This window comes from Orbicella faveolata, unplaced genomic scaffold, assembly GCF_042242905.1.
Source record: "Orbicella faveolata isolate gen_17 unplaced genomic scaffold, um_ofav_v1 contig_35, whole genome shotgun sequence".
Taxonomy (NCBI): domain Eukaryota; kingdom Metazoa; phylum Cnidaria; class Anthozoa; order Scleractinia; family Merulinidae; genus Orbicella; species Orbicella faveolata.
The window spans coordinates 3,523,450-3,547,098 of record NW_028301564.1 but is presented as its reverse complement, the minus strand read 5'-3'; the positions used below and the strand labels follow the sequence as shown (position 1 = coordinate 3,547,098).

Sequence of the window (23,649 nt, the reverse complement as noted above, 5' to 3'; positions counted from 1 at the left end):
ACTGTAGTGTCCAGCTTATCACGGTTCAGCCGGACGCACCTTTGAAGCTCTCATGAGTAAGACATCTGATCTCAATATTTTGGTATAGAAAACTTGACATTTTTGCATGGAGTCAAAACACACAGCAGCATCTAATTTCAGATATTTCTTCCTTCTATTTTTAGATGTATCCACTCATATTTGGAGAATTAGGTTTTTGGTCAACATCCTTACCATATGTCAAGATACTCTTGGTGGTTCCTCATTCTTTTGTGTACCCTGCCTTGCTTGGAAAAATATTTCAAGGTAAGGGTGTCATGTTTTTGTCAGACTACACCTCAGATGTTTGCTGGTCCAGAAAATATCCATGCCAACACCAGGGATGGTCACTGGAAATTCCAACTTCCAAGGGAGTGGGGTCTCAATAGCTAATCTGGAAATTCCAGGGTGGAGGGTGGCACAAACCAGACAACCATCCTTGGTGAAAGTAGGGATATTTTCTAGAACCACACATTGCATTATTTTTAACTTCACAGTTGATTCAAACTCTTCCAGCAGATCCGAAGTGTAATTACCTCCCACACAGATGCTTTTAGGGCTTGTCACCCAATTCCAGGGAGGGAAGATTGCATGATGAACCTAAGTAGGCCTGTACGGTAGGCTACAGGGTAGACTGACTCAGGCAGAATTCTGCTGCCTTCACATGACCAAAAGAACATTTGCAGCTTATCCATTAAGAGCTGACAGGTTGGGGAATAGATGACCGTTCACTGTTGAAGTATATATTTGGAAAGAAAGTTTTTATGTAGTATGTTTTCATTTCAACATTCCACCATTTTTCTCGTATCCTCATATAGACAAGTTGATTGCCCAGTACATGTTTCTGATTTACCACATTTGGAAGATTGGAAATGCTAAACTATTAGGTAATAGGCCATTTCCCAGTTACCTTGCGCATTGGTTTCAAAATGAGTCCTTGTGCAAAACCTTTCATAAATAAATGAGTTTGACTTGCATGAAAATGAACCTGTAGGTGGAACACAATTTCATACAAATAGTTTCACAAGACTTGTTTTGACATATAGGAAAAAAGGAAACTTGGATATCACCTTTTCAACAACTGGTCAAATAAAGAGACAAACAATTCACGAAGTACCCTTTGTTTAATATGGCCACAATGGATTGCAACACCAATGAAAATGGCATTGCTTAGCACACAAAAGTCACATTTCTCTAATACAAACTGACAGCAAAAAGCTGGTACTAACTGTGGACACATGCAGATGTGTGATGCGTCAGTCTGTCAGGACCTGATATAAAATGCACTAAGGTACTACAACAATATTACCTAATTTGCCAACTACACAGCAAGAGCAGGCTATGTAAATTATTGGCATCCTGAACACTAATTTCACACCTTTTGGTTACAATGGACGTAATATTTACTTTGGTTAATATACAAGCAATAAAATTATATAAACCAAATGCAAACTGCTTGAACTAAGGAACATGGATGTAAAACACAGATCCTTGTTAAATTTTGTTACTAAGTTTAAAACCGCAAAATACTAACAATGCAAGAGATACATTTTTATGCGTCACGTTACATCTAGAATATTTGTTCACTGCTTCGCTTAAATACATGTATAACACTGTCTGTAATCTTTCCCAAAACTTATAGAGACAAGGTCTGCTAACAATAAATTATTCCCTACACAACAACACAAATTAGTAGGCAATACATTTCCTTTGTTGAGTACTTAAAAAAAAAAAAACTTTTAAAAATGCACTTTTAGTTATATGAACAAGACTTAACAAAATAACATTTAGAGTGACTGGAGAACGAGTACAACTTACTTCTTCCTGACTTAAATTGATGCAAAAATTTACAAGTTACAGGCTTCAAGCTTGCCTGAAATTAGTCTGGAAGAAATATCTTAATCTGATGAACACTGAGCTCAAAATCTTAAACCTCTTTTACATGCTTCATGGCACCTTCAAGATATTGACATCAATCAACTGTAAGGACAATCGACTGAAAGAACTATAAATACATAGGGATGAAGGCTTCTTGAACCTTGCAGGCATTTCAAAAGTGCTCAAGTAGGAACATCGTAACATTACATTACAAGCAAGTTGTAACATTCTGCTATTTTTTTGTTAGCCACTGAAAGACAAAAAGAAGGGTGAATTTGATTTGCAATAATTCAGCTTTATACATGTAAAATCACACAATCAACTCTCTCTAAGATGGACGCTGTTGGGGCAGCCTCAACTGTCCATCTTGGAGAGGTGTCTGTCTTGCGTCAAGGTAACATACACAACAGCCAGAAAGTCTCAGATAGCCAAGTTGAACCTACCCTGTATGCACAATGACACATGTGAAGATAAGAGCTGTCAGGTGAACGCTTGGATTTAAACAGGGAGACACGTATTGGTTATGTTACAGTATACGAATTTTGCTTCCCCAAATCATAATTTGCTGAACAATCAGCACTTACATTTCCGTTTTGAATTATTTCTCAGTAAAAAAAAAAGCATGAGTTCAAGTGCTCAAGTTGTGACACAAGAGGGAACTGAAAAGTTGACAAGTTACCAGTAATAGTGTTCAAACTAACCCATATTTCTTTGATTAAGGACTGCCCAAGAGGGCAATTTGTGGTTTTGACATGCATGGGTGCCTTACTTTCCATTTCCAATTTCAAGTTAGGTGGTTTGTGAGTTACTGTGCACTGCTCAATTGAGACTGGGCACCTTAATAAAGGAAATACAGTGCATGACTGTATACCCTAAATTATGGATATTTAAGTTCAAATGCAGAAGAAGAATGTTAGAAAATGTTAGAAGGTCATACCGAGTATAGCGAACCAAATGTTATCAAAATAAAAATGATGATAAAAACAAGCCTTAAATTCAACAAAAACATATTATCCAAAGGTGATGTGTGACACTCCACCAGGTGGGGCGTGAACTTTGACAGATGTATGAGATGGTTCTTCAGAGCTTCCCTGGCCAACGATTATATCACTTCCTTTCCTCGGAGGTGGTTTAGACTGTTCTGTAGGTTCCTTAAAAAGCGACGACTTTTGACGTGCTTCCTGGTGAGGGTTAACCACATGGGGCTTCCGTGGTTCAGGCTCAAATGGTTTTTGCACTGGAGCAGGTGGACTCGAGTCACCAAAGACACTGGAGGCTTGTCGTCTTTGCTGACTTTCTTTAAGGTGTGCTGGAGTTGTTTCTGTTGCTGGTGCTTCTGTAGTGCCAAAGACATTAGATTTGTTGCGAGCAGCTTGGCAACGGTTGACTTCCTTCTTTGGAGCAGCTGGCTCGGGGGCTGCATCATTTCCAAACAAATTGATTGAAGTTTTTCCCCCAGGAGGTGCCATTACTCTGTTTTCAAATGAAAGAAAACTGGTTTTAATCAAAATACTCACGTTAGATGATTGTAAAGAGCAGTATTGAGTACAAAAGTGGATCTTTGCTTAGCTTGCCGATGATGTATTCCAACCTATACCAATGAAAGAGCTTTTTCCTCATTCTGGCTGCCTAAGGGAATGTTTGCCAGCATACCCAAACAATTGTGAAAAATGTTCACTGATTTTTTCTCAGAACTCTAGTTCATTTATTGATTCACAGCTTTCATTGGGTGCTAAAATTATATTTTTTGGCAAACTTCATTACTTTCAAACTGGTTTAAAGTGAAAATATACCAAGTGTTCAGAAAAAAGAAGAGTTTTTGGTTTGTAAAGTCCTAGTGTTGCCATGTTTGACCACATGCATTTGCCACTCCAGCAGAACTCAATTAAATCTATGGCTTTCAAAATAAATATTCTGATGCTGTGTAAGGACTCAAATATATCTGTCTTCTTGATGTTTTTGTTTTGTCCTTTCCTACTATTCTGAGAATATCTTACCCCAGAAGATGATTTTAAATTTTGTATCACTAATAAGATAATTATAAGTTGCTGAGGTTTAAATACTAAAAAATCAATCATTTTGGTTAAAATGGAAATTTTACTGTGGTTAACTTTCTCCTGTACAGTACAAAATGAATTCAATCAAGTTCACAAGGCTGGGCAGTGAGGGATATGAACAAGGAAAAATTTAGCAGTTAATTTCTTGCTTACAATGGAGGCTTAAATACCACAAAACCCATATTTTTTTAGAAGTAAAATAAATGACATTGAACATAAGGAAACACCATTCCAGCAAAACACCTGTCACGCAACACCTTATGAAGACAAAACATCATGGCGGTCCACGAATGAAAGTAGAAAAGTTTCTGTGAAAAGAAACCAGCTGACAAAAACTTATACTCTGCAGATACCAGGGATCAAGTCTAAACTAATCTTTTAATTTACAAGTGGTCTAGTGCCTAATACCGTGTCACACTTTACTAGCCCAGGGGTTCAATAATTTTTGGCTCAAGAGGGTAGTTTAGAAAAACAGGTGGGTAGTTTCTTTGAAGACCTGGAGGGCCTTCCAAACTAGGGGGGTCCGGGGGCATCCTCCCCCAGGAAATTTTGAAATTCTAGACTCCTGCAGATGCATTTTCCTGCGCTTTGAGACCTATTTTTTATGTTGTTTTGCTATTCCTAGAAGTCAATCAATTAGAAAGACAAGGTTGATAACGTGTGGTATTCTAATTCTTCGTATGCAAATCGATTCAGGAACGATACATCATATTTCACCACGAAAAGAAGCATAATATTAAAGTTTAAACACCAAAACGTGTCCCTTTCAATATACTCAACTAACCTTGCAAAGAATCATTCTCCTTCGACCTCTTTTGTTTTGATGCTGGAGCGAAATATGCTTATAACGATCGCATTTTGGCAGCCATTATTATTCATGCTTAGTCCCAGTTTCCTCTTGATTTCAGCTGACGTGCCTGGCACATTTTTTTCACTTCATATTGAAGCGATTGTTCTCGCGTGTTAGGTTACACTTTTCATCTTTTAGTGTCCAAAAGGCTGGGTTAGCACTAGAAAGTTGTTTCTTGTGCCTTTCTTTTTCTTTACCTATAACATAAGACTTATTTTCCCAAATTTCTCAAAGAGACTCCTTAGCTGCGAGGAAATTATCTGGTCTTAGTTATTTGTGTACGGGTACCCAGGATGGCTACAAGCAGGTAGTCTGCTCATTACAAAAGGGTAAATCTACCCGCTACCCGGCTATTATTGAAACCCCTACTAGCCTAGTCGAATAAATATATTTTTTTGTAGTTGGAGGCTTTCATGATGATACAAATTTTCATTGGTCTTGTTATCATCCAGATTTTTCAGTTGCCAGGATCCGTTTTCTTTTGACAGTGATGAAATCAAAACTGAAAAAAACAAAGTTGCTTCTTTATTAATAATGAACAGTGTGCAAGTGTCATGAGTTGTTTGAATTTGGCAGCCCAGTCCTTCTCAAATTGCACCAACTGCCATGCATAGAAGGTGACTTCTCTATGACAGCTAAAATTGCATGTAAGGCTATGAGTGCACTCTCTAATATGGAGTTTTGGATAGAAGAAATAACCATGTAACAACTTAACAGATTGGAAAACGATCACAATAAAAGATAATACTTTTTGGAAAGTCCTAGCTAAAGATATTATAATTAAACTTAACAGCTATAAGGTTTTTTTGACATATGGATGTTGCATAATTATCTTATCTTGTTTTACACTTAACATGTCATGTTTTAACAGAGCCAGAAGCACTGTCCTTGAACATGTAAATTGTAAACATGAAGTACTTTCAAGGACATCTTGTACTTTTAATAATAGTGAATGGTAAAACAAATTGGAAATAACAATAAAACTACATAAAAATGTAATCTATATTTATCATCTGAAACAAAAACAGAACAAGAAGCATTCCAAAGATGTTTTTAGTACTGAAATGTTGGAAAATTATTGACATCTATCACTATGCCCGTCAGTGGATAGTTTTTATCCCTGATGAAAAACAAAGGCTATTTTATAGCTACATGCACCAATATTTAAAGGAACTTTCTCTCCTATCAATCTCGGAGTACTGTAAGGCAAAATATCTTCCATCAGAAATAAATGCGACATATCTTGTACGTTAATTACTTTTCTGCAGTATCTAGTTAATTAGGAGACTGTAAATTACATGTCAACCCTAACACACAATATCAACTTTGATATTGATAAACGTACTCAAGAAGCACTTTCCCACCAAAAACACAAATCAAGGAACAATATTTTGACTTCCTGAGATCAACATGGTGAAGAGGTGATATTTCAAGACCAACCACCAAGACGTCACAATGATTTTGAACAAACATCTTAACAACAATAATAATTATAACTATTAAACAGCAATCTGCTATTTAACAGCAATAACATTTCTGGTAATAAATAAGCATTGCTGTATATTGCAAGAGCGCAGATTTCACAGCTAAGACGTTCTTGACGAAAAATGGAATATATATATGCAAAGTTTGCTGAATAAATTAATATTATTTATCTTTGTTGTAATTCAAGTGTTGGCTTTAAATAGGGGAGATAAACTTGAGATTTTTAAAGGTTCTTTCAAAAGTTTCAGTAAGTTGAAGTAAGTGCAAATTTTTCTTTTCAAAATAGTCGTTTGTGTTGTACTTACTACAGTTTGTACGTGGCAACAACAAAATATCATTGCCTCATATCATCTTTTGCATAACAAGTAGACCATTTTCTCTTGTGCAACATGAAGAGACAATGAATTTAAATTTGCTTGCTTCAAAAGAAAACAGACAATAGGTAGCATAGTTTACGTGACTGAAATCTTTAAACACACAGGCCAATTAATTGTACTTCAATCTGAAAATAAACTTCAAAGCTTAATTAAATTTACTGCTAAACCTATAAAGCTTATTTGCAAACTGAGAAAAATATAACCTTCAATAAACGGTTAAGACACTTTGTGAAACCGTTTTCTAGAAAAGAAAACGTCATCTTCTATTCAAATTCAAATTTTTTCCAGTTAGTTAGACATTTGGCTTTGCGGATTCACAGCCTTTTGTGAGCTTGAATTGAGGTATTTAAATATTTAGCCGTCGATTTTATAAGCTTGTAAGATTAATATAAAATCTAGAACATAATTTTGAGGCTCTAGAAATATCAAAACAGATATAAAAACACTGACTTCATCCAGCGTGATGCCAGGCAGGGAGGCAAGTGTCAAAATTTGGCTTAAAAATTGTTAATAATTTATGGCTTCGTGGATCGGCCCTATTATGAATGCGCGCCGCGTACAAGCTCTGCTTCGTAAAGCAGTAATCGCTTTATTTCAAAGTACGAAAAGTTGAACATGATATCGAGATAAAATCGCTTTTGAACGACCGTGAAATGCGGTAAAATGTTTACGTCTGAGAATTCGACGAATTCATGTTCTAGTTTTAACACAAAGCGATCTATTGATGGTTTTATTATGAACGAACAGCGTGTACGCAAAACAGAGAAGAAAAAAACCCGCGGAAAGGTTGTTCGCATCACTTATCACAACACGACCATCACGAAAACTAGAAGTTGGATGTAAACTTTAAATACATTTTCTGTGATTCACCCAACTTGAAAAATGCCATCTTCCTAGGACTGCAAAGCGACAATGGGCAAACTGTTAGGTTTAACTTTCATGAAAGCTTATGATTACGGTGAAACCGAGCCAGAAATACTGGAACAGGCATAGCATTAAGTAAATATGGTTTGACGGCAAGATTCCGTCAAACCAATAGTGAAAAGTTTAACAATGATTTTAAAAAACAAGGAAGGCTCGCTTAAATCTTTTAAACAGACAGAAGACAATACGCAAAGGTCAAAACAAATGAGAAGGACACGCTTCGTTTTCAAACTACATACGAAGGTCTGCTTCGCGAAACGCGCGTAGAAAAGATAAATACAACTTACTTTGTCGATATGTGGCTTCCGTCCGTAAGACCGACCTGGTTTTCGCAACTAGTCATGGTTTCTTTGGCCAAAATACTGAGCTTTTGACGCTCTCCAGTGAACCGTTTGAAAACTCCCTCGTAAATTCGACTGCACTTCGGCCGGCGATACAAAATTTATGACAGGAAGTAACGATAATCAAAACATCGAGTTTCCCGGATGAAAGCAAACCAGCTCAAAAACTTTCAAATAGACGTCGTTCCCTCCGCTTCTGTGATTGGTCCGTTTCGTTTATTGCCGCGATGTCATTGGTCGTTCGGAAAAGATTGACTTTCAAGCCACCGCATGGTCGCAAGACTTCGTCTTTCGGCGGGATTTTCCATTGTCGAGTGTTGTACTTTTTCTTTTCTTTTCTGACTTTCGTACGTTGCACCTTTTCGCTGCTTAGACGGGGATCTTAAGCCTTGAACATGGGAGCTGAGTGTGGTTTTCAAACGAAGCAACAGCTAAACGAGTGTATTTTGCGTTGCCCGTGGTCGGAGTTTCCACTTCCTCTTGTTCACAGAGCATGTAGGGACGGTGATCTTCTCAGTTTGACCTACTTGACTGTTCAGGGAGACAAACTTGCAGTTTTTCGATCCATTAACGCCCAGGACCAGTTCTTAATGTGGACACCTGCACATTGGGCAGCCTACTTTGGAAAGGTTAGGATAATTTCTGGGTAAAGCAATGGAAGTTTTGTTACTGGAGATGATTTGACTTGTGCGAAAGTCAATTGGTTTCTTTTCTATTTCCTTGAAGATTCTTACATAGTTCTTTACTTTCTAGGCCTAGCCATATTATTTATTTTCATATCTGTATTTAGTCTTTTACTTTAGCCATATTATTTCTTTCCATATCTGCATTTAGTCTTTTACTTTAGTTAAAAGCGCTACGACCGGCCGGCCGGTTACTTTCGAGCAACTTTTATATCCGTGGTAAATATAAGCTCTTGAAACTCACAGAAAACTCCATCTGGTAGGTTCGTTCCAACAACAAGGCTATAATTTGTTACCTATATTCTTGAAAACTAAATAGAGATATTGAAATATAGTGTGACCTTCAAAATATCGTGCGAAGCGACACTTCAAGAAGGCACTCGCGTGAATTTATTTTTGTTTTCGTGACTTGGTCTAGTCCGATATTCGCGCATGATCTCTGTTCCTCCAACTGTGGCCGATGTTTTTAAAGATCACATGAGTTTTCCAAGCGATAGGCATTAGATAACAATCCACTGAATGGTTTTTCTTTTACTTTTGGCCTTGAAATTTGTCTGCAATATTGTTGTTGTCTATACACTATTTTCGATGTAATGCCGTGATGCCCGGCGTATAAATGGTATCCGATTAATTTCGGTTGCTATCAACAAGTCGAAGTGACGCTCAAAAATTTCTCACTGTGTTTTGGTTAGAGACGCAGGTTCTTGAACACCTTCGCTTGTACACACGTTTCAAAGTTGCCAAAGATCAAACCCAGTAAATTTGCTCATTTTTTGCATTTGTTTACTGGTTTACTGCAAATATCATCCAACCTTTTCAGAATAACTCTAAATCACAATGATATATTATTGTCTGGGTGAAGCAGTAGTGGTGTATATTTTGAAGAAACATGTAAATATCAATATAACTCTATAAGATGCTGGTTTATATTTTTCCGGGTGTAGTTCAATGTGCAACAATATTACAGACTAATACAGCGCAAATCAGAAAAGCTTTGAACAATAGATATGCTTATGGGAATGCTAGCAAAAAAAAAAACCCAGTCAGATGTAAAGTGATAATTATTCTTATGGAAATAATAGTAATGCTATTATTAACTGAAGTTTTATCTAAATCTATATGAGTCTTTTTTTCATCTACATGAATTTCTTTAATAATACTGCATTACTGGCTGAAGTTTCATCGATATCCACATGAGTTTTTTGTGATAACCATAATAATCAAAGGTTGAGGTTGATAACTCTTACCAAGGACTTGATTATTTGGGACATAATTCACATAAAAAAGTGCATTTAGTCTGAACAGTGAAAAGAGATTTTATTTATTGCCATAACGTTTGTCCCTTTCCTTCATCTTCAGATATTCTTTTGCTACTTCTGTGGATTTTTGTATATTTTCCAATCGGAATATTGGCAAACATCGAGATTTTCTGTAGAATTTTTGTAGTAGAGATGTGATGGAAACGGAAAAAACCTTGGTAACTTTTTATGCAACTTGGCTTGACAGGTGACAAATAACCCAGGCTGTAGCTATGAGACCACTCTTGAATGGTGGTAAAAGGATCTGCAGCTCATGAAATAAAGATTGAGACCTCAGTGTAAAATAATCTTGTACTTTGAAATGTTTTTCTGGTCTGTTGCCACAGAATTAACATGTTAAAGTTTAATCTAATTTTCATTCCTTTTGGAATTCTCACAGTGAAACATTTTACATTGTGGAATACTGAATGATTTATTTTTCACATCCTTTTACTGTTCCTAAGCCTGTCAACATGTTTTTCATTGTTCTAAGTCAAGGGAGAATTAGATGAGTACATTGGATAATAATATTTATGGTACTTGCTTACTGGTGCTGAGAAACGTTTTTTAGTTTGTCAGTTTCCAACAAAGTGATTCCCTTTGCAAAGGGTGGTCTGATTATGGCCAACCTGTAACATGGCACTAAGTTGAGAATTAAACTTGTTTTCTAGATTGATTGTGTGAAGCGCCTGGTAGAGTGTGGCTTGAACATCAATGTACCTGAAGGGAGGTTTGAACAGTCTGCAACACATCTTGCAGCTTTTGCAGGCCATGTCAATGTTCTCCAATGGTTACTTGAGAATGGTGCTTTTCCACAGAAAGTAGTAAGTATATTTATGTCGGTGGTGACATTGTATTTGTTTAGACTGTTTACTCATCACCCATTAGAAATAGAGCACTAGCGACACTGTGATATGAAAAGGCTTCATGAGGTCAAATCTCTTAGAAAAAAACAATAATGGTTGCAATCCAATTTAAGTGTCAGTGGGAAACACATGAAAAGGGTTTGCTAGAGACCATCTGAAAGGCAATTTGATGTCAGTGAATAATTATTATATAGTCTGCTTGAGAAACAAGGTTTCTTTTACAAGACTTCTTTTTGGTTGATAGGTCATTGAACTCCTAATTTCACTATTATTATTATTCATTTACTATGTAAGTGTATCCATTTGATCCTTTAGGACAACCTTGGAGAAACGCCAGCACATAAAGCAGCCCGAAGTGGTAACACCCAGTGTTTGAAGTTACTGCAGGCATTTGGAACTCCTCTAAGGTAATAAAAAACAATTATACAGTTAATCCTCTCTGTAGTAATCACTTTGGTGATAGACTTACGTGGCCACTGAAGACTGCTTAGATTGCTTTAGGGAGATTGTTTGACAGAGTGAAATCACTGAGGTGTACATTCAGCAGTAGGCCATACTTATATTCTTGGTATTGGACAGGAACCAGCTTACAACAGAGGCTAATGCGGGGAGTCTATTCAAATGGAAATGACTTTTGTCTCTTTTTAATGATTATATTTCCCTGCACAAGCCTCCATTGTAAACTACAACGGGTGACAAAAGTAGTTGAGAAACTTTAGGAAACAACGCTTCTCGAAATTTGGCGCCAAAACCATTGGTTTTCGTTGTCTTACGGTCTTTGTTTGTTACAGGCTTTCTCTGACTTACATGTACTGGAAGAAAGAAACACTTGAAAAATTGAAATGTGGAAATTGTAAATCAAAGTCTAAATTTCGTTTTTCTAAATTGTAGAAAAACGGTTGGCACTCAAGTACACGCATTGTTAAGTCCAGTAGACTACACATCTGACCACTTCTGGGGAGGGGATTTGGGAAAAAAATTTTGTGCAGGATACTTTTAGTTGCAAACAAGTAATTACAGTCAATTTGTTTTCAACCTTTTTTCAGCACATTTAACATGTACCGCCAAACCCCCTGTGACCTTGCTTCATCTCTTGGATATGAACAATGTGTTCAGTTCCTGAGAAGTCACAGCTGTGCCACAGGTAATTGGTTTATCAAATGTATTTACTGTCTTAGCAATCAGACAGCTTTGATTGAATTGAATACAAGAGTGATATTTTTAAATGTCTCCAGTTTTAATGCTAAGTTCTTTCTTAAATGTACTTGCAGTTTCTAGTCAGAGAAAAAGTAAAAGATTGCTTGATGATGGAGGTTACACAGACCAAGTAAAAAGGCCAAGAAATGGTTAGTTTATTCTGGAACTGCTTTAACCCCAATACTGAAATATCACTGCATCAAACGTCTTCTTGAGAAACTGTTTTTTTTTTTCTCCTTTACAATGGAAGGAATTTTTTAGCTGTAAATATTTAGAAACTGAGCAATAGGAGCATAGTATTGGTTTTAGGCACAAGGCTATAAAGTGTTAAAGTCATCCTCAGGGAACATATTCAGATGGCAAAAGTCTTCAGTTGCTTTAACATTTTCAATTGGATGCGTTTGACAAAGATTTGGTGATACATGCCAGAAGAGAACATTCAGTGGCTCAAAAAGGATCTAAATGTTTCAGCTGTCTACTATTGATGAAAGAGATCACGTATACTAAAGGCATCCACTGCAAGAGTCGATCAATAACCACAATCAATACCCTCAATTGGCATCTTGATCCGTACCGATCGACATTCTGATTGATACTCTATCAGAACTTGATCAACACTTGATCAAGAGTCAGTCAATAGTCGCCTGAGTGTCGACCGACTCATGTGCATCAATCGAAAATTCCTTGACTGTCCACTGACTGTCAACCAAGATGTTGACGGAGTATGGATCTAGTGTCAACCGGTGTCAATCAAGTGTCAGTGGAGGGTATCGATTGAGGGTATCTATCAACACTCAACTGCAGATGCCTTTTGTACACATGATCCAATGAAAGACCCATTTTTTCCAGGATGCATTGCATGCTGTGCAGCTCTTGAAAACAATAGAACCCTTGCTATGATGTAAACTAATATTAATAATAATAACAGCCATGCAAAAAAGCATAATGGTCAAGACTGGGTCTCAAGACACTTTTAAATGAATAGATTTTCTGGATTAGAAATATTTTCATAACGAATGTCTTTGGTTACACTATTTACCTATGAAATCCAAAATGAACTATTACATGTAGATACATGCAAGAATTAAGACCATCAGATCTACTTTGTAAATTTCAAGTGTAAGACTATCTCATGACACAAATTTGGAGTCACTTCATAATCTATTAAACTGAGAGTAGATTTTCAAGTATGGTTAGTGACTATGTTTAAATATGTCCAAATGAGAGGTGACTAAATGTTGTTTATGTTTTCATAGGTCTGGTTCAGTATTTAGATCATGTGGAGATACTTGGTCCAAATGCTGTAAGTCACGATTTGTACCTTTCAAGTGGCATGAATCAACAGACTGATTCAAATTGTACAAGTGATGAAGGTTTTCAAAATGGGTACAACAGTTGTCCCCCCTCTTTGAAGAATAACGATGTTGACATGCACTGCGATGATGTTCAAGAAACAACCAACCACACTAAATCTAGCAATCACTACCTAAGCCAGCCTGTTAGATGTTTGAGTCTCTGTGGACACTTGCAGTAACACCACACAAAGATGGGGTTCACTGAAAGCTTTGTATATTTGTTCAGCTGTAAATAATTCTTTGTCTTTTTATCCTACTATGTAAGCTTACATCTACTAAACAAGCTCTTCTCTGTACAATATAATGTGCATGTACCTTATCGCAATATTTGTGTGGTTAATGATACTACTTTTGTCAAAACACCTTTGCTACTCCTGATGTCAAAACACCTTTGCTACTCCTGATGACTTTTTCTTTCAATCGTACCTATAACTGTTACAAGATTCTCGATCATGATTGGTTCTCTGCACAGCTATTTTTCACATAATTGGTGTGCAATCATGTGGGTGTCCAATTACAGGTGTCAAATTTTGGCGTTTTCTAATTAGGTACCTTTGCCATTCGCAGACAATTTTGTGAGCTTCAATGGCTTCCTTCTTAATGTTCCGTGCAGTTTTTACAACTTATGGAAAACACTACTGACTTTTTTGCATAACAGAATTTCTCAAAGTCCTTTTTTAATCTCTAGATTTGTTATTGATAGGATTAATTAGTAATTGGACCTTGTGTCACACAATTCCGGGAGAAATCATGCTCTAATTTCAAATTGACCTTGTGCTGCACGTTCCTTCAATTTTGAAATTGCTTGCCCAATTACTCCCTGAATTGTATTCCACTCTGTCCAATTACTAATATACCAACTGTCAAGTCTGAATAACAAACTGTACCTCAGAATCTAATCAATGACTTCCAAACTATGTTTTATTTCCTGTTGAATCTGTACAAAAAAAACTTTAAAATTCTACAAAAAAGTTCTAGTCATTGCATTGGTGTCATACAGTAACACATTCAACATTATTAAATCAAAAATAAATTGTTCCTGCAATGAGTTAATGTCTTGATTCTGTTACAATATTATTGTAAATAAATTTATATATGCCAGTGAAAATTGCAATAAAACAAATGGAAATCTCAAACTTCTAATCGACTTGAATAAGCAAATTAATAAACCCTGTCATTATAAAAATCTGTAAGTAACAGGGTTTCATTCACATTTTCATCAGGAGGGCGACTGGTTTTTGCAGGCAGGCAAAACAACTTGAACTGAACTTCTTTATAAGAGAAATTTTCTGCTAGATGGTCAAATCAGGCGGGCAAAATCGTCCTCACGGCCGGTCAATTTGCCCAGTGCCTGACCCTTGAGGTAACCATATACCTTTAGAGCACCTTTAAAGGTGCCTTGCATCCAAGTGATGAAGCATGTCCGGTTCAAACTGATACCTAAACCGTTATTTCAAATTAAAGTTTAGAGCTGGCTATCACACTATACGAAGAATTGTGAATTATAATGAATGGTTGAATTTTTCATGACCTTTAAATGTGAGCATCCAAATCATCTTTTTGGTCCCTTTAGGAAGCTACAAGTCAAAGGGAAGTTGTTCATTTGCCCTCAAACTTGGACAGTAGCTAGCTTGACATAAAACCAAAAACGTGTTTTAGATCATTCCATATTTTTTAAAATCCTTTTTCAATAATGTTCTGTAACTTTTCACTGAAATTTAACATGACAAATTGCAGACACATTTTATTGGTGCTTTGGGTCTGGAAACTGAGGGACAAATCAAATGAGCGAAAAAAAATTGCTTTGACTTGTAGCTTTCAAATGGTGATTCAGAAGCTTGCATTTAGAGGTTGTAAAAAATTCAACAATTCATTTCTCGGTATAGTTTGATAGCCAGCTCAATAAGCTTTAATTTGATTTAGGGGTTTAGGTATCTACAGTTTAAATTGGACATGCTACATCGCTTTGACACTAGACACCTCTAGAAAATACAAAATGTATGCATGACTATTTGTCCATGGACATTTAATTATCACTGCTGAGAAGCATTCAGTTTTCTGAAGTGCTCATGAAGCTTGAGGAAAACTGTGGCCCTCGAGGACCAAATAATGTCTGGGAAAACTATCATTCAATGTTAAAGCAAATAATTGAAGCTAAACTGTTTTGCATTTACTATCCATAAGATATTACCACGTTTCCAATTTGTTTAAGCTTGATTTCAAGTGTCTATTCAGATTCACCAGCTTTATTGATCTGCTTACCCCTGGCAATCATGTTATTTTGGTCAACCTCGTCTAATATTTAATAAATTACTTGCACCAAGGGAGTGATGATTTTTCTCTAATGTTGTTTTACTAGCAGTTTTTTTAACCTACAAAATAATTTATAGAGTAATTTCTTGTAATTAATTTAATTCTTATTTTAACACTTACATTTTAGTGCTTGTATTTACATATTTAAATGCTGGACATTCTCACACCCTAATTTGTACTTATATATGTATATTTCATTCGCTTTTTCTGCAACTTGAAAATGATCTCAGGGAGATCAAACCATTATTTTTTATCACTAGTTTTTATTCTAGAAGATTTTTTTTTTTTCACTAATAAAATATTAGTGCTGGCTCATTGGCAATGCATTTTGCCATCCCTTTTGTAGTTGTTTTGACAGCTGTTTGACAAGTTCTTGAAATTCTGACAGGGATGCTACATTCTTGTCCTCCATTTTGTGTACATACAATTCCCTTGCATGTACGTTTGACCAATTTCCCTTCCTTGTGTCATGATCATACTCTATCCACTCTGTGTAACGATACTGGCTTGTCTGCATGGAGTATCCCATGACTGTGATCTCTGACAGTGTAGGTTCACAGCTGTTTTCTTGTGGTTTGTCTGACGGTCTGCAAATTTAAAGAGGTTGCATGGAGGGGTTGCAGGAGCCCTGCTAATTCTGATCAGGATTTAACCTGAACAAGGAAACAGTGCTAACAACAGGGAGCTTAAGCAATGATGACGGGAACATTTTACTTTGAATGTCACAACTATTTCGATCTGTTCAGTATGCCTATGAGTCAAAAAATTAGCTCAGGCTAAATATATTATGGTCGCTTTCAATTCCAAAAGAAAATATGCAAAATTAGGCATTGCAGTTCACATTCTGCAAAATACTCAGAACTTGGTAATTTTATGTTGTTGTTTTGCAGAGAATGGCTAAGAAATGTACAAAAATTTATAATGCACATGTACATTGTTAAGCTCATTAAACCTTTTGTCTGATGATGTTCTAGTTGGCGTTGCCATCGTGGTTTGCTTAAACTCGCTAATAAATCTGTGTGACCAATTGAAAAGTCAATAAGAGAATGCAGTGTAGGAGAAAATATTCCAGCAGATATACCAACAAGATTTTGGAGTGTAAGGTATGTGCGCCTATGAAGGGTATCGTTTTCTAGTTGTTTAGCTAAGAACAGGGTTTAAATAAAAATCATGATTTAGTTTGTTGCAGCCATTTTGAAATTTAAATTAGACTATCTGGTTATCTGATGCAAGGCCAGGAGCCAGTAATTATGGGGTCTGGGGCACCAAGAGAGATTGGACATTCTCGGGGCATTCACTCATGTTCCGAGAAAGATAATTAAAGTGACAAGCTCTATATTTTCTTTAAGTTTCCAAACATTTCTTGGTTCCAGTGAAAGAGAAACTTATGAGATTCAACCCGAAAAAGGCACCGTAGCTCTGAACAGTATTTCTAATTTCTCATTCCAAAATAAATCCATTGCACTCACTAATACCTTGGATATTGACTAAAGATGGCCTTTTTCCATGGCATGGTTATGTTCTTCAAGAGAGGAGCAAAGCTTAGCCCCTCTGAACACAGAATAACCTTTGAAGAGTCATCTGGGCAAAGGCCTGAAAAGAAGAACAATGGATCGATCACAATCACTGTTTATCCCAGTGCAGGTAGTAATAAAGAAACCTCTTCTATTCCTAAGCTTGAAATATTAAAAAAAAAAACTATTATTCTTCTTAGGGTTGTCTCAAAATTTTGAAGTAGACAGCATTATTGTTGGAGAAGGCAGTTGATTGCCATCGTTTAGCAGTAAACTGACACTGGAATATTCAAGGTTATAAAGAACTTCATTACCGTCATGTAAGACAGCTTCTTTATCATGGATACAAATTAAAACAAAAACAAAAACCCTGTTAGTTACCAGGGACTTTGATTCCACTTAGTTCTGCAAGAGTTGGAAATAAATCTACCAATTCCACAAGAGCATTAGATGCAATGCCTCCAGATCCCATGTAGTCAGTGATACCAGGTACATGAATCATCATGGGTACATTGGTAGCCACTCTGAAATTACTGTATTTTGCCCACTCCAAGTGCTCTCCTAATGCCCAACCTGAAATCAGTCATATTAAGAGATTTGCTTACTGGTACAGTGGAACCCCGTCTTACGGCCACCCTGTTAATACAGCCCCTTCATTATTCTGGCCCAAAGAAAAATTCAGTCAGTCATTTTCTTATTTAAAGGACCCCCCTTAATGCCACACCCCAGTTAATGGTCAGATTTTTGTGGCCTGTTGGTGACCAGATTAACGGGGTTCCTCTGTTGACTGTAAGTTGTTTGATTCTGTGAAACACATCAAAATATTTAGTTGAACACTTAGCTTATAATTTACACCTAATTGTACCAGTTTGGTATGCTTTGGTAGCATATCAGGTGAGTTTGGTTGAGCCATGGTTCATATTAATTTTTGGCAAGACAACAAATAATAATAATGACGAATATTTAAACAGGATGACCCATCAGTGTATTCAACACTGTTATCAGAGGGGTCCTGGCAAGCCAAAATAACTATGGTGAGGAAGGCATGAAGTGAAGGGGATTATTGTCAAAATTACTGAGTTATTAAAATTGTCAAAATTACAAAACAAAACCAAAGTTGTGTACCATGATCTCCAACAAAGGTCACAATTGTGTTCTTGCCAAAACCATAGTTGTCCAAAGCTTCTAGTAACTCCCCAATCAAACTGTCCATGTAACTTGTCGCTGCATAGTAACTCTGTCTGATCTTTTTAGCATAATAATCAGGCATGCGTGCGTACGGAAAGCTCAGATTAAGAGCTGCAACGTCGTCTCTCCAGCGAATATCAGTCCATGGTTCATAAGCCACTGACGGCATATCCAGGGGTCGCAAGGGATCTGCTGCCATGTGAATCTTCTCTATAGGGTACAGGTCCAGGAATGTTTTGGGAAATTTCAGTGGGATGTGAGGCTTGTGGTACCCAACAGCCAGAAAGAATGGTTGACTTTTGGTGTTTGTATGACTTGAATGGTTTTTCAGAAAGTTTATGGCATACTCAGTGCTTTGAATGTCTGGTAATGTTCCCTCTGGCTGTTGAGATAAATCCACTGGACATACAATGCTTGTGTGTAGTTTACCATCTTTACCTGGACATACCTTGAATGATGAAGTTAAAATGGAATAAGTATGGGGAATTGAAATGTGGTTGCAACTGATGAAGGGATAAGTTCATGTTCATGTATTTCTTTTAAATTCTATTAATGATTTATAATCCTAGGGAGAGGGAATTCAAATGAATAATTAATTAATGATCCTCTTTTGAGGCCTGGTCTGAGCTGCCACTAACGATACTACATTTAGGAAATAACACACTGGCTGTGGGTAAAATTTGGGTGGCAGGGAAGGACAACTGGGGAGTAGGCGCCTAGAGAGGGGGCTCTCGTGGGGGAGTACAGATCAGGTGGTACTGGGGGTAGCCACCCTAGAATAAAAGTTCCAGACCTGCCTCCAGGTGTGAGACCCATATCCCACAGTCCCAGGGGACTGAGGGAACCAGGAGGGGGAGCCCCTCCTGGGGGGAGTACAAATCAGGTGGTACCGGGGGTAGCCACCTTGGAATAGGTAATTTCTCCGGACATGTCTCCAGTGGGCTAGAGCCTTACTGTGGGGTAAAGTGCAGCTAATGGGTGCACTTCCCTGCCACCGTCCTTTATTAACAAGCAACAGAAAGTCACCAAAATACAAAGTCTCTGTTCATTGCATCCTGGCCATAGCCTATAATCATCAATTGCACATGCTCACTACCTCGCTAGTTTGAGCACTCTGGTAATGGCTTAGATACTACCACATGTGTAGTATTTGGGGCAGCTTTTTAAGCTTAGCCTCCATCCTAGTCTTCAGCACTGCACTGATGAGGCCCAGAAGGCCGAAACAGTACTGTCTGCAGTTAGTTATATATATATAATAAACAAATTATATCTAGGGATATATGATATATAGCGATATATGTTTTTCTAAACGTAATGGAATAGTAATGTTCAGTATCTATCCACAACGTTCTGAATTGTAGTGTCAAAGCTTGCCCCCCCCCCCCCCCCCTTATTTTTTGTGTTGGGAAAGACAAATTATTAGATCTAACTGATTTTGTTTACTCACTTAAAGATGGTCCTAAAGCGTAGTATCAGGGGTTCAAATGTGTAGGGCAAGGGTCCCAGTCATGGGGGGGAGGGGGGGAGGGGGGGGGAGGGGAGGGAGAAAGAAAAATCAGTGGCGAAGGATTGGCACAAACAAAAAGACTGAATGCAACGAGGAGCGTGTGCTTGACTAGAGGTCAGGGGCATGAGGTGGACACGTGAGAGACATGACTGGAACCATTGACACACCATCTTTTACAGATGTAGATAACAGTGGCCTTACTTAGGAAATGAAAGGTTTGTTGTGATATGTAAAGGGGGTGATTGTTTTCAACTGGGAATCCCTGAGAGATTTTGAGATCACGAATTGGTGGCATGTTACGCATGTTACTGGGATTTACCTTTGAGCGTGACAGGTCTCTGAAATAAAGTGTTACAATGCAGAATGTGTGTGCCTGTCTTTGAGATATTGTCTCTCAGGTCTCATTGCCATTAGTTTATGGATGCCATAGACTTAAACTTATTGACAAAATTATGAACAAGAGAAGTCATTAAAAAAAAAAATAATATATGGATTTAGCCAAGCCTGAAAGCGGAGCTCCTGGGCCAGGTTGTTCAAAGCCTCAATGAGCTAACCCAGGATAAGTGAGAATTTTGATTTGAGTTTTTTAACTTGGCAGCGAGGTTTTCTGCTGATATTGTCTGGCCTTCTAAGTTTGAATAATCTCAAGTTACACAAAACATAAGCAGTGAAAAACATTTTTATACAAGAAAAGTTTGTACTTCGGTTAACTTTAAATCCTGGGTTAGCATAACCGGCTCAGTTCTAAACAACCCGGCCCTGATTACATTAAGTTAACCTGGTTTGAGCCTGTGATCCAATCGAAAAGCCGGTACTTAGTCAGCCATTGACTTCAAAAAACCATGTGACTTCGATGAGCTCAAAACTTGAACCCACAATATGGTCATGAGATACTGGTCAGCAGATACCTTATTTTGGCAGGTGTCAATTGACCATAAAATGGATGTCCATTATATCAAAGATATTAACTAAGGCTGCATGTCCTATTAGCTGGAGTACGGCCGCCATGTTGTGTGGCGTTGTTATCACCATCACTGTTTAGCAACACCGCTATGTTTACTACAAGGCTCTGCTTTGAGGCCCTTCTGACCGCTGAAGCTCCGCTATTAGATAATGAGCTTGAGATTTCTATCGCATGATAGTTGACAAAGGTGTAGCCTGAGTCAACTATCATACATAGAAATCCAGAGCAAATAATCTAATTGTTTAAGTATCAATCTACTACTCATTCAAAACTATATCTAAATCCTCTTCACAGACACTTTGAAAACTCAAAGACTTTTTTTAACATTAGAGCACACCGATAGGCTACTTACAATCTACACCAGAATAGATAGTGAGTAGCATAGCCCATCAGAGAACGGCATCATGATAGAACACTATGTACAAGTAGATTTATACTAAAAATAAATACAGTGAAAATTCTGCTGCACTCTGAACAATTAATATCCTTGACCAGACTCAAAATATTTAATGACAGCCCTGATGAGAGTCATACCATTATTTTATTTTTTACTCACTGGTGCATTTTTGAATTTTTCTGTTGAGGGATGATAGGCGGGAACAGACCAACTGTATGGATAATCATCAGTGAAGTTTGATGCTTTTCCTGAAATATTGATATAAATTTGTGACATTTGTGTATGATGAAGATTTCTAAGCATCTTATACAATAATGTTTGGAAACAGATTGGTGACAACGAAATAAGTAAACTTCCTTTACCTTTTAAAGGTTCTGCAAAAGAGAGAGCCACTGCAACACATCCTGACACCCAAAAATGTTTCTAGAGTTTGGAGGGATAATTTATGATTTTCCCTTGTTAGAAGAGACACTGGTGGGGTTTTTGTAACCCATTTTCCAAGGGCATTGATTTTAGGGTTAATAACTGAACCTAAATGTTCTGTGAAGATATTAAGTCATTTCTTTATTGTAGATCTAGGACTGATCACCTTACATTGGGGAAAATGAGTCTTATTCAACCCAAAATTAGTTGTCACGCAATCTTTCCTAGCCGTCAATGGTTGCGTGACGACCCTGGTGACGACCAAAAGGATGGCTCTTCAATGTGGGTTGGATGACAAAGATTAAAGGTACTGTTTCCCCCCCCCCTCCCCCCCACTCACTCCACCCCCATGAATTCTACCTGGATGAAAGATCTTTCCCGCAGAAAGGGTGACATAACCAGCATCTTTGAAATGTTGCGGTAGAGAGGTGAAATTCCCAGCATTATCCCTCCAGTAAGTAGCTTTTTTGTTGGAAAGAAGTTTTGTAGTATCCGGTCTTCTTCCAGTCAGGAATGATGTCCGACTTGGAGCACACACGGCTTGCTGCGCAGCAGCTGTCGTGAAGCGCACCGAACGCTGTGCAAGCTTGTCCAGATTGGGAGTTTTGACCACAGCATCTCCATAGCTTCCCAGCGAAGGTCTGAGGTCGTCAGACACAATGAAGAGGACATTCATTTGGTTTTCGGGCAATGTTTCTGATGCACAGGCTGTTAAGCACATCAGCAAAATACAAGAACAACGAAAAAGTGCAGATCCAATTAAAAGCGGTCTATTTTCCATTTTGTTTCTAGGTAACAGCTCAGCCACGTCTGAACGTTACGAAAGTCCAGAAGAGAACCTTTCCCTCCCTCGGACCGCTCGTCCCAGACTACACTCGGCTAGCGCCGCTGTCCGGTTTCTTAGGGACGGACCATTAGAAAGGTGATGGGCGTGGGACGGGGGGGAGGGGGGGGGGTGAGGAAATACGAAAAAACAATTCATGCAAGCCCAGGTGGCTGAAAAAAAAAATCGTGCAAAGAAGAAGTGGAGAAAAAAAAATTCCTGCAGAGTGAGTTCCACTGTCGGGCTGACAAACTGTGCCCGCCTTAGCAGTCACTTTGCATTTGTACTGCAGTTTTCTAGGACCTGGTGGAATTCCCATTCACCAGATTTTCTCTACAATTAGAAAATCGGACATTTTCCCCTCTACAGGCTGATACATTTTGGCGCAGGAACCTCATTATGGATGCTGAGTAGCCATGACTTAAAAGTGATAGAACCATGTGCTATAAACAGCGATCCGGCTTGATTCATGTTTTGAATGAATGAATAAATAAATAAACAAACAAACAAACAAATAAATAAATGAATAAATAAATAAATAAATCACAACATATAGCAATACTGTAATTTCACAGCTGAAATGTATTAATGAAGATAATGGCACAGATGTGCACACAAATGTTGAACCGTAACACTTCCCCTAAGATCAAGATCAAACGTTTGAATCAACGACGATCCGGGAGGTGTTGAAACACAACAGATGTTCTTAGTGTGGGCAGTTTTAATCTATTTTGGGTTTTTGGTAAAGTAAAAGACGCATTATCATTCAAGTCCAATCGATACATTAAATTTATCGACTGAAAATCGTGAAAAAAGGTACCAAAGATGCTTCAATTGTGCGATTGGCCCATATTTGTTAAGTCTGTTAATGGAAGGCCAATCAATAAAATTAATATCGCCATAAACATCAAATAAAAACTGCAATACAGGGCGATTTTAGGCACTATATTTACAAACCATTTTCAACTAAGATGTATCTGACGCTTGGTTATGTTTCCCCCGGAGTATAATTTTGACAGTAAAGCAAGAAAACTGTGTGAAACATAATAAATCCTTGTTTGAGCCTTGTTCCAGGCATTCACCTTGCGGCAGTGGAAAATTTTACCCCCCACCCACCCTCTCAAAAAAACAAAAAAGAATCTTCATGCAGGTGAATTGACCCCGAAAAAAAATCCTGCAGAGCCAGTGAGC

The 23,649-nt window shown here is 37.6% G+C and overlaps 3 protein-coding genes across 5 annotated transcripts; 1 reads left to right on the top strand and 2 right to left on the bottom strand.

Annotated features, from left to right (window-relative positions):
* The first annotated feature begins 30 nt into the window (after window positions 1–30).
* On the top strand, window positions 31–14,465 carry LOC110048672 (uncharacterized). Of its 3 annotated transcripts, none has more exons than XM_089273296.1 (7): window positions 31–56; window positions 165–285; window positions 10,583–10,735; window positions 11,093–11,184; window positions 11,824–11,921; window positions 12,049–12,123; window positions 13,231–14,465. In XM_089273296.1, the coding sequence occupies exons 2-7, from the start codon at window positions 217–219 to the stop codon at window positions 13,506–13,508; spliced, it is 765 nt and encodes a 254-aa protein (XP_089129422.1). In that variant the 5' UTR covers window positions 31–56; window positions 165–216; the 3' UTR covers window positions 13,509–14,465. The 3 variants fall into 3 exon arrangements, with proteins under 3 accessions (XP_089129422.1, XP_089129423.1, XP_020610107.2); XM_089273297.1 differs by lacking the exon at window positions 31–56 and adding an exon at window positions 67–82; XM_020754448.2 differs by lacking the exons at window positions 31–56; window positions 165–285 and adding an exon at window positions 8,190–8,559.
* LOC110048691 (uncharacterized) lies at window positions 1,124–8,062 on the bottom strand. Its single transcript, XM_089273298.1, has 2 exons — window positions 7,877–8,062; window positions 1,124–3,369 (listed from the first exon to the last, which is right to left on the bottom strand). The coding sequence occupies exons 1-2, from the start codon at window positions 7,930–7,932 to the stop codon at window positions 2,907–2,909; spliced, it is 519 nt and encodes a 172-aa protein (XP_089129424.1). The 5' UTR covers window positions 7,933–8,062; the 3' UTR covers window positions 1,124–2,906.
* On the bottom strand, window positions 14,233–22,523 carry LOC110048711 (iduronate 2-sulfatase-like). The gene is made up of 6 exons (XM_020754489.2): window positions 21,996–22,523; window positions 21,372–21,460; window positions 18,282–18,792; window positions 17,538–17,729; window positions 17,118–17,235; window positions 14,233–16,229 (listed from the first exon to the last, which is right to left on the bottom strand). The coding sequence occupies exons 1-6, from the start codon at window positions 22,414–22,416 to the stop codon at window positions 15,944–15,946; spliced, it is 1,617 nt and encodes a 538-aa protein (XP_020610148.2). The 5' UTR covers window positions 22,417–22,523; the 3' UTR covers window positions 14,233–15,943.
* Between the last annotated feature and the right edge of the window lie 1,126 nt (window positions 22,524–23,649).

What these genes read in the sequence shown, in the direction of transcription:
- LOC110048691 (XM_089273298.1), bottom strand. Translation starts at nt 7,932, where the DNA reads ATGACTAGTTGCGAAAACCAGGTCGGTCTTACGGACGGAAGCCACATA. An exon ending in GGAAGCCACATATCGACAAA is followed by an intron (nt 3,370 to 7,876) that starts GTAAGTTGTATT and finishes ATTTGAAAACAG; the next exon opens with AGTAATGGCACCTCCTGGGG.
- LOC110048672 (XM_020754448.2), top strand. Translation starts at nt 8,326, where the DNA reads ATGGGAGCTGAGTGTGGTTTTCAAACGAAGCAACAGCTAAACGAGTGT. An exon ending in GGGCAGCCTACTTTGGAAAG is followed by an intron (nt 8,560 to 10,582) that starts GTTAGGATAATT and finishes CTTGTTTTCTAG; the next exon opens with ATTGATTGTGTGAAGCGCCT. An exon ending in AGTAAAAAGGCCAAGAAATG is followed by an intron (nt 12,124 to 13,230) that starts GTTAGTTTATTC and finishes ATGTTTTCATAG; the next exon opens with GTCTGGTTCAGTATTTAGAT.
- LOC110048711 (XM_020754489.2), bottom strand. Translation starts at nt 22,416, where the DNA reads ATGGAAAATAGACCGCTTTTAATTGGATCTGCACTTTTTCGTTGTTCT. An exon ending in GGGAAAGATCTTTCATCCAG is followed by an intron (nt 21,461 to 21,995) that starts GTAGAATTCATG and finishes TCAATATTTCAG; the next exon opens with GAAAAGCATCAAACTTCACT. An exon ending in AAAAATTCAAAAATGCACCA is followed by an intron (nt 18,793 to 21,371) that starts GTGAGTAAAAAA and finishes TCATCATTCAAG; the next exon opens with GTATGTCCAGGTAAAGATGG.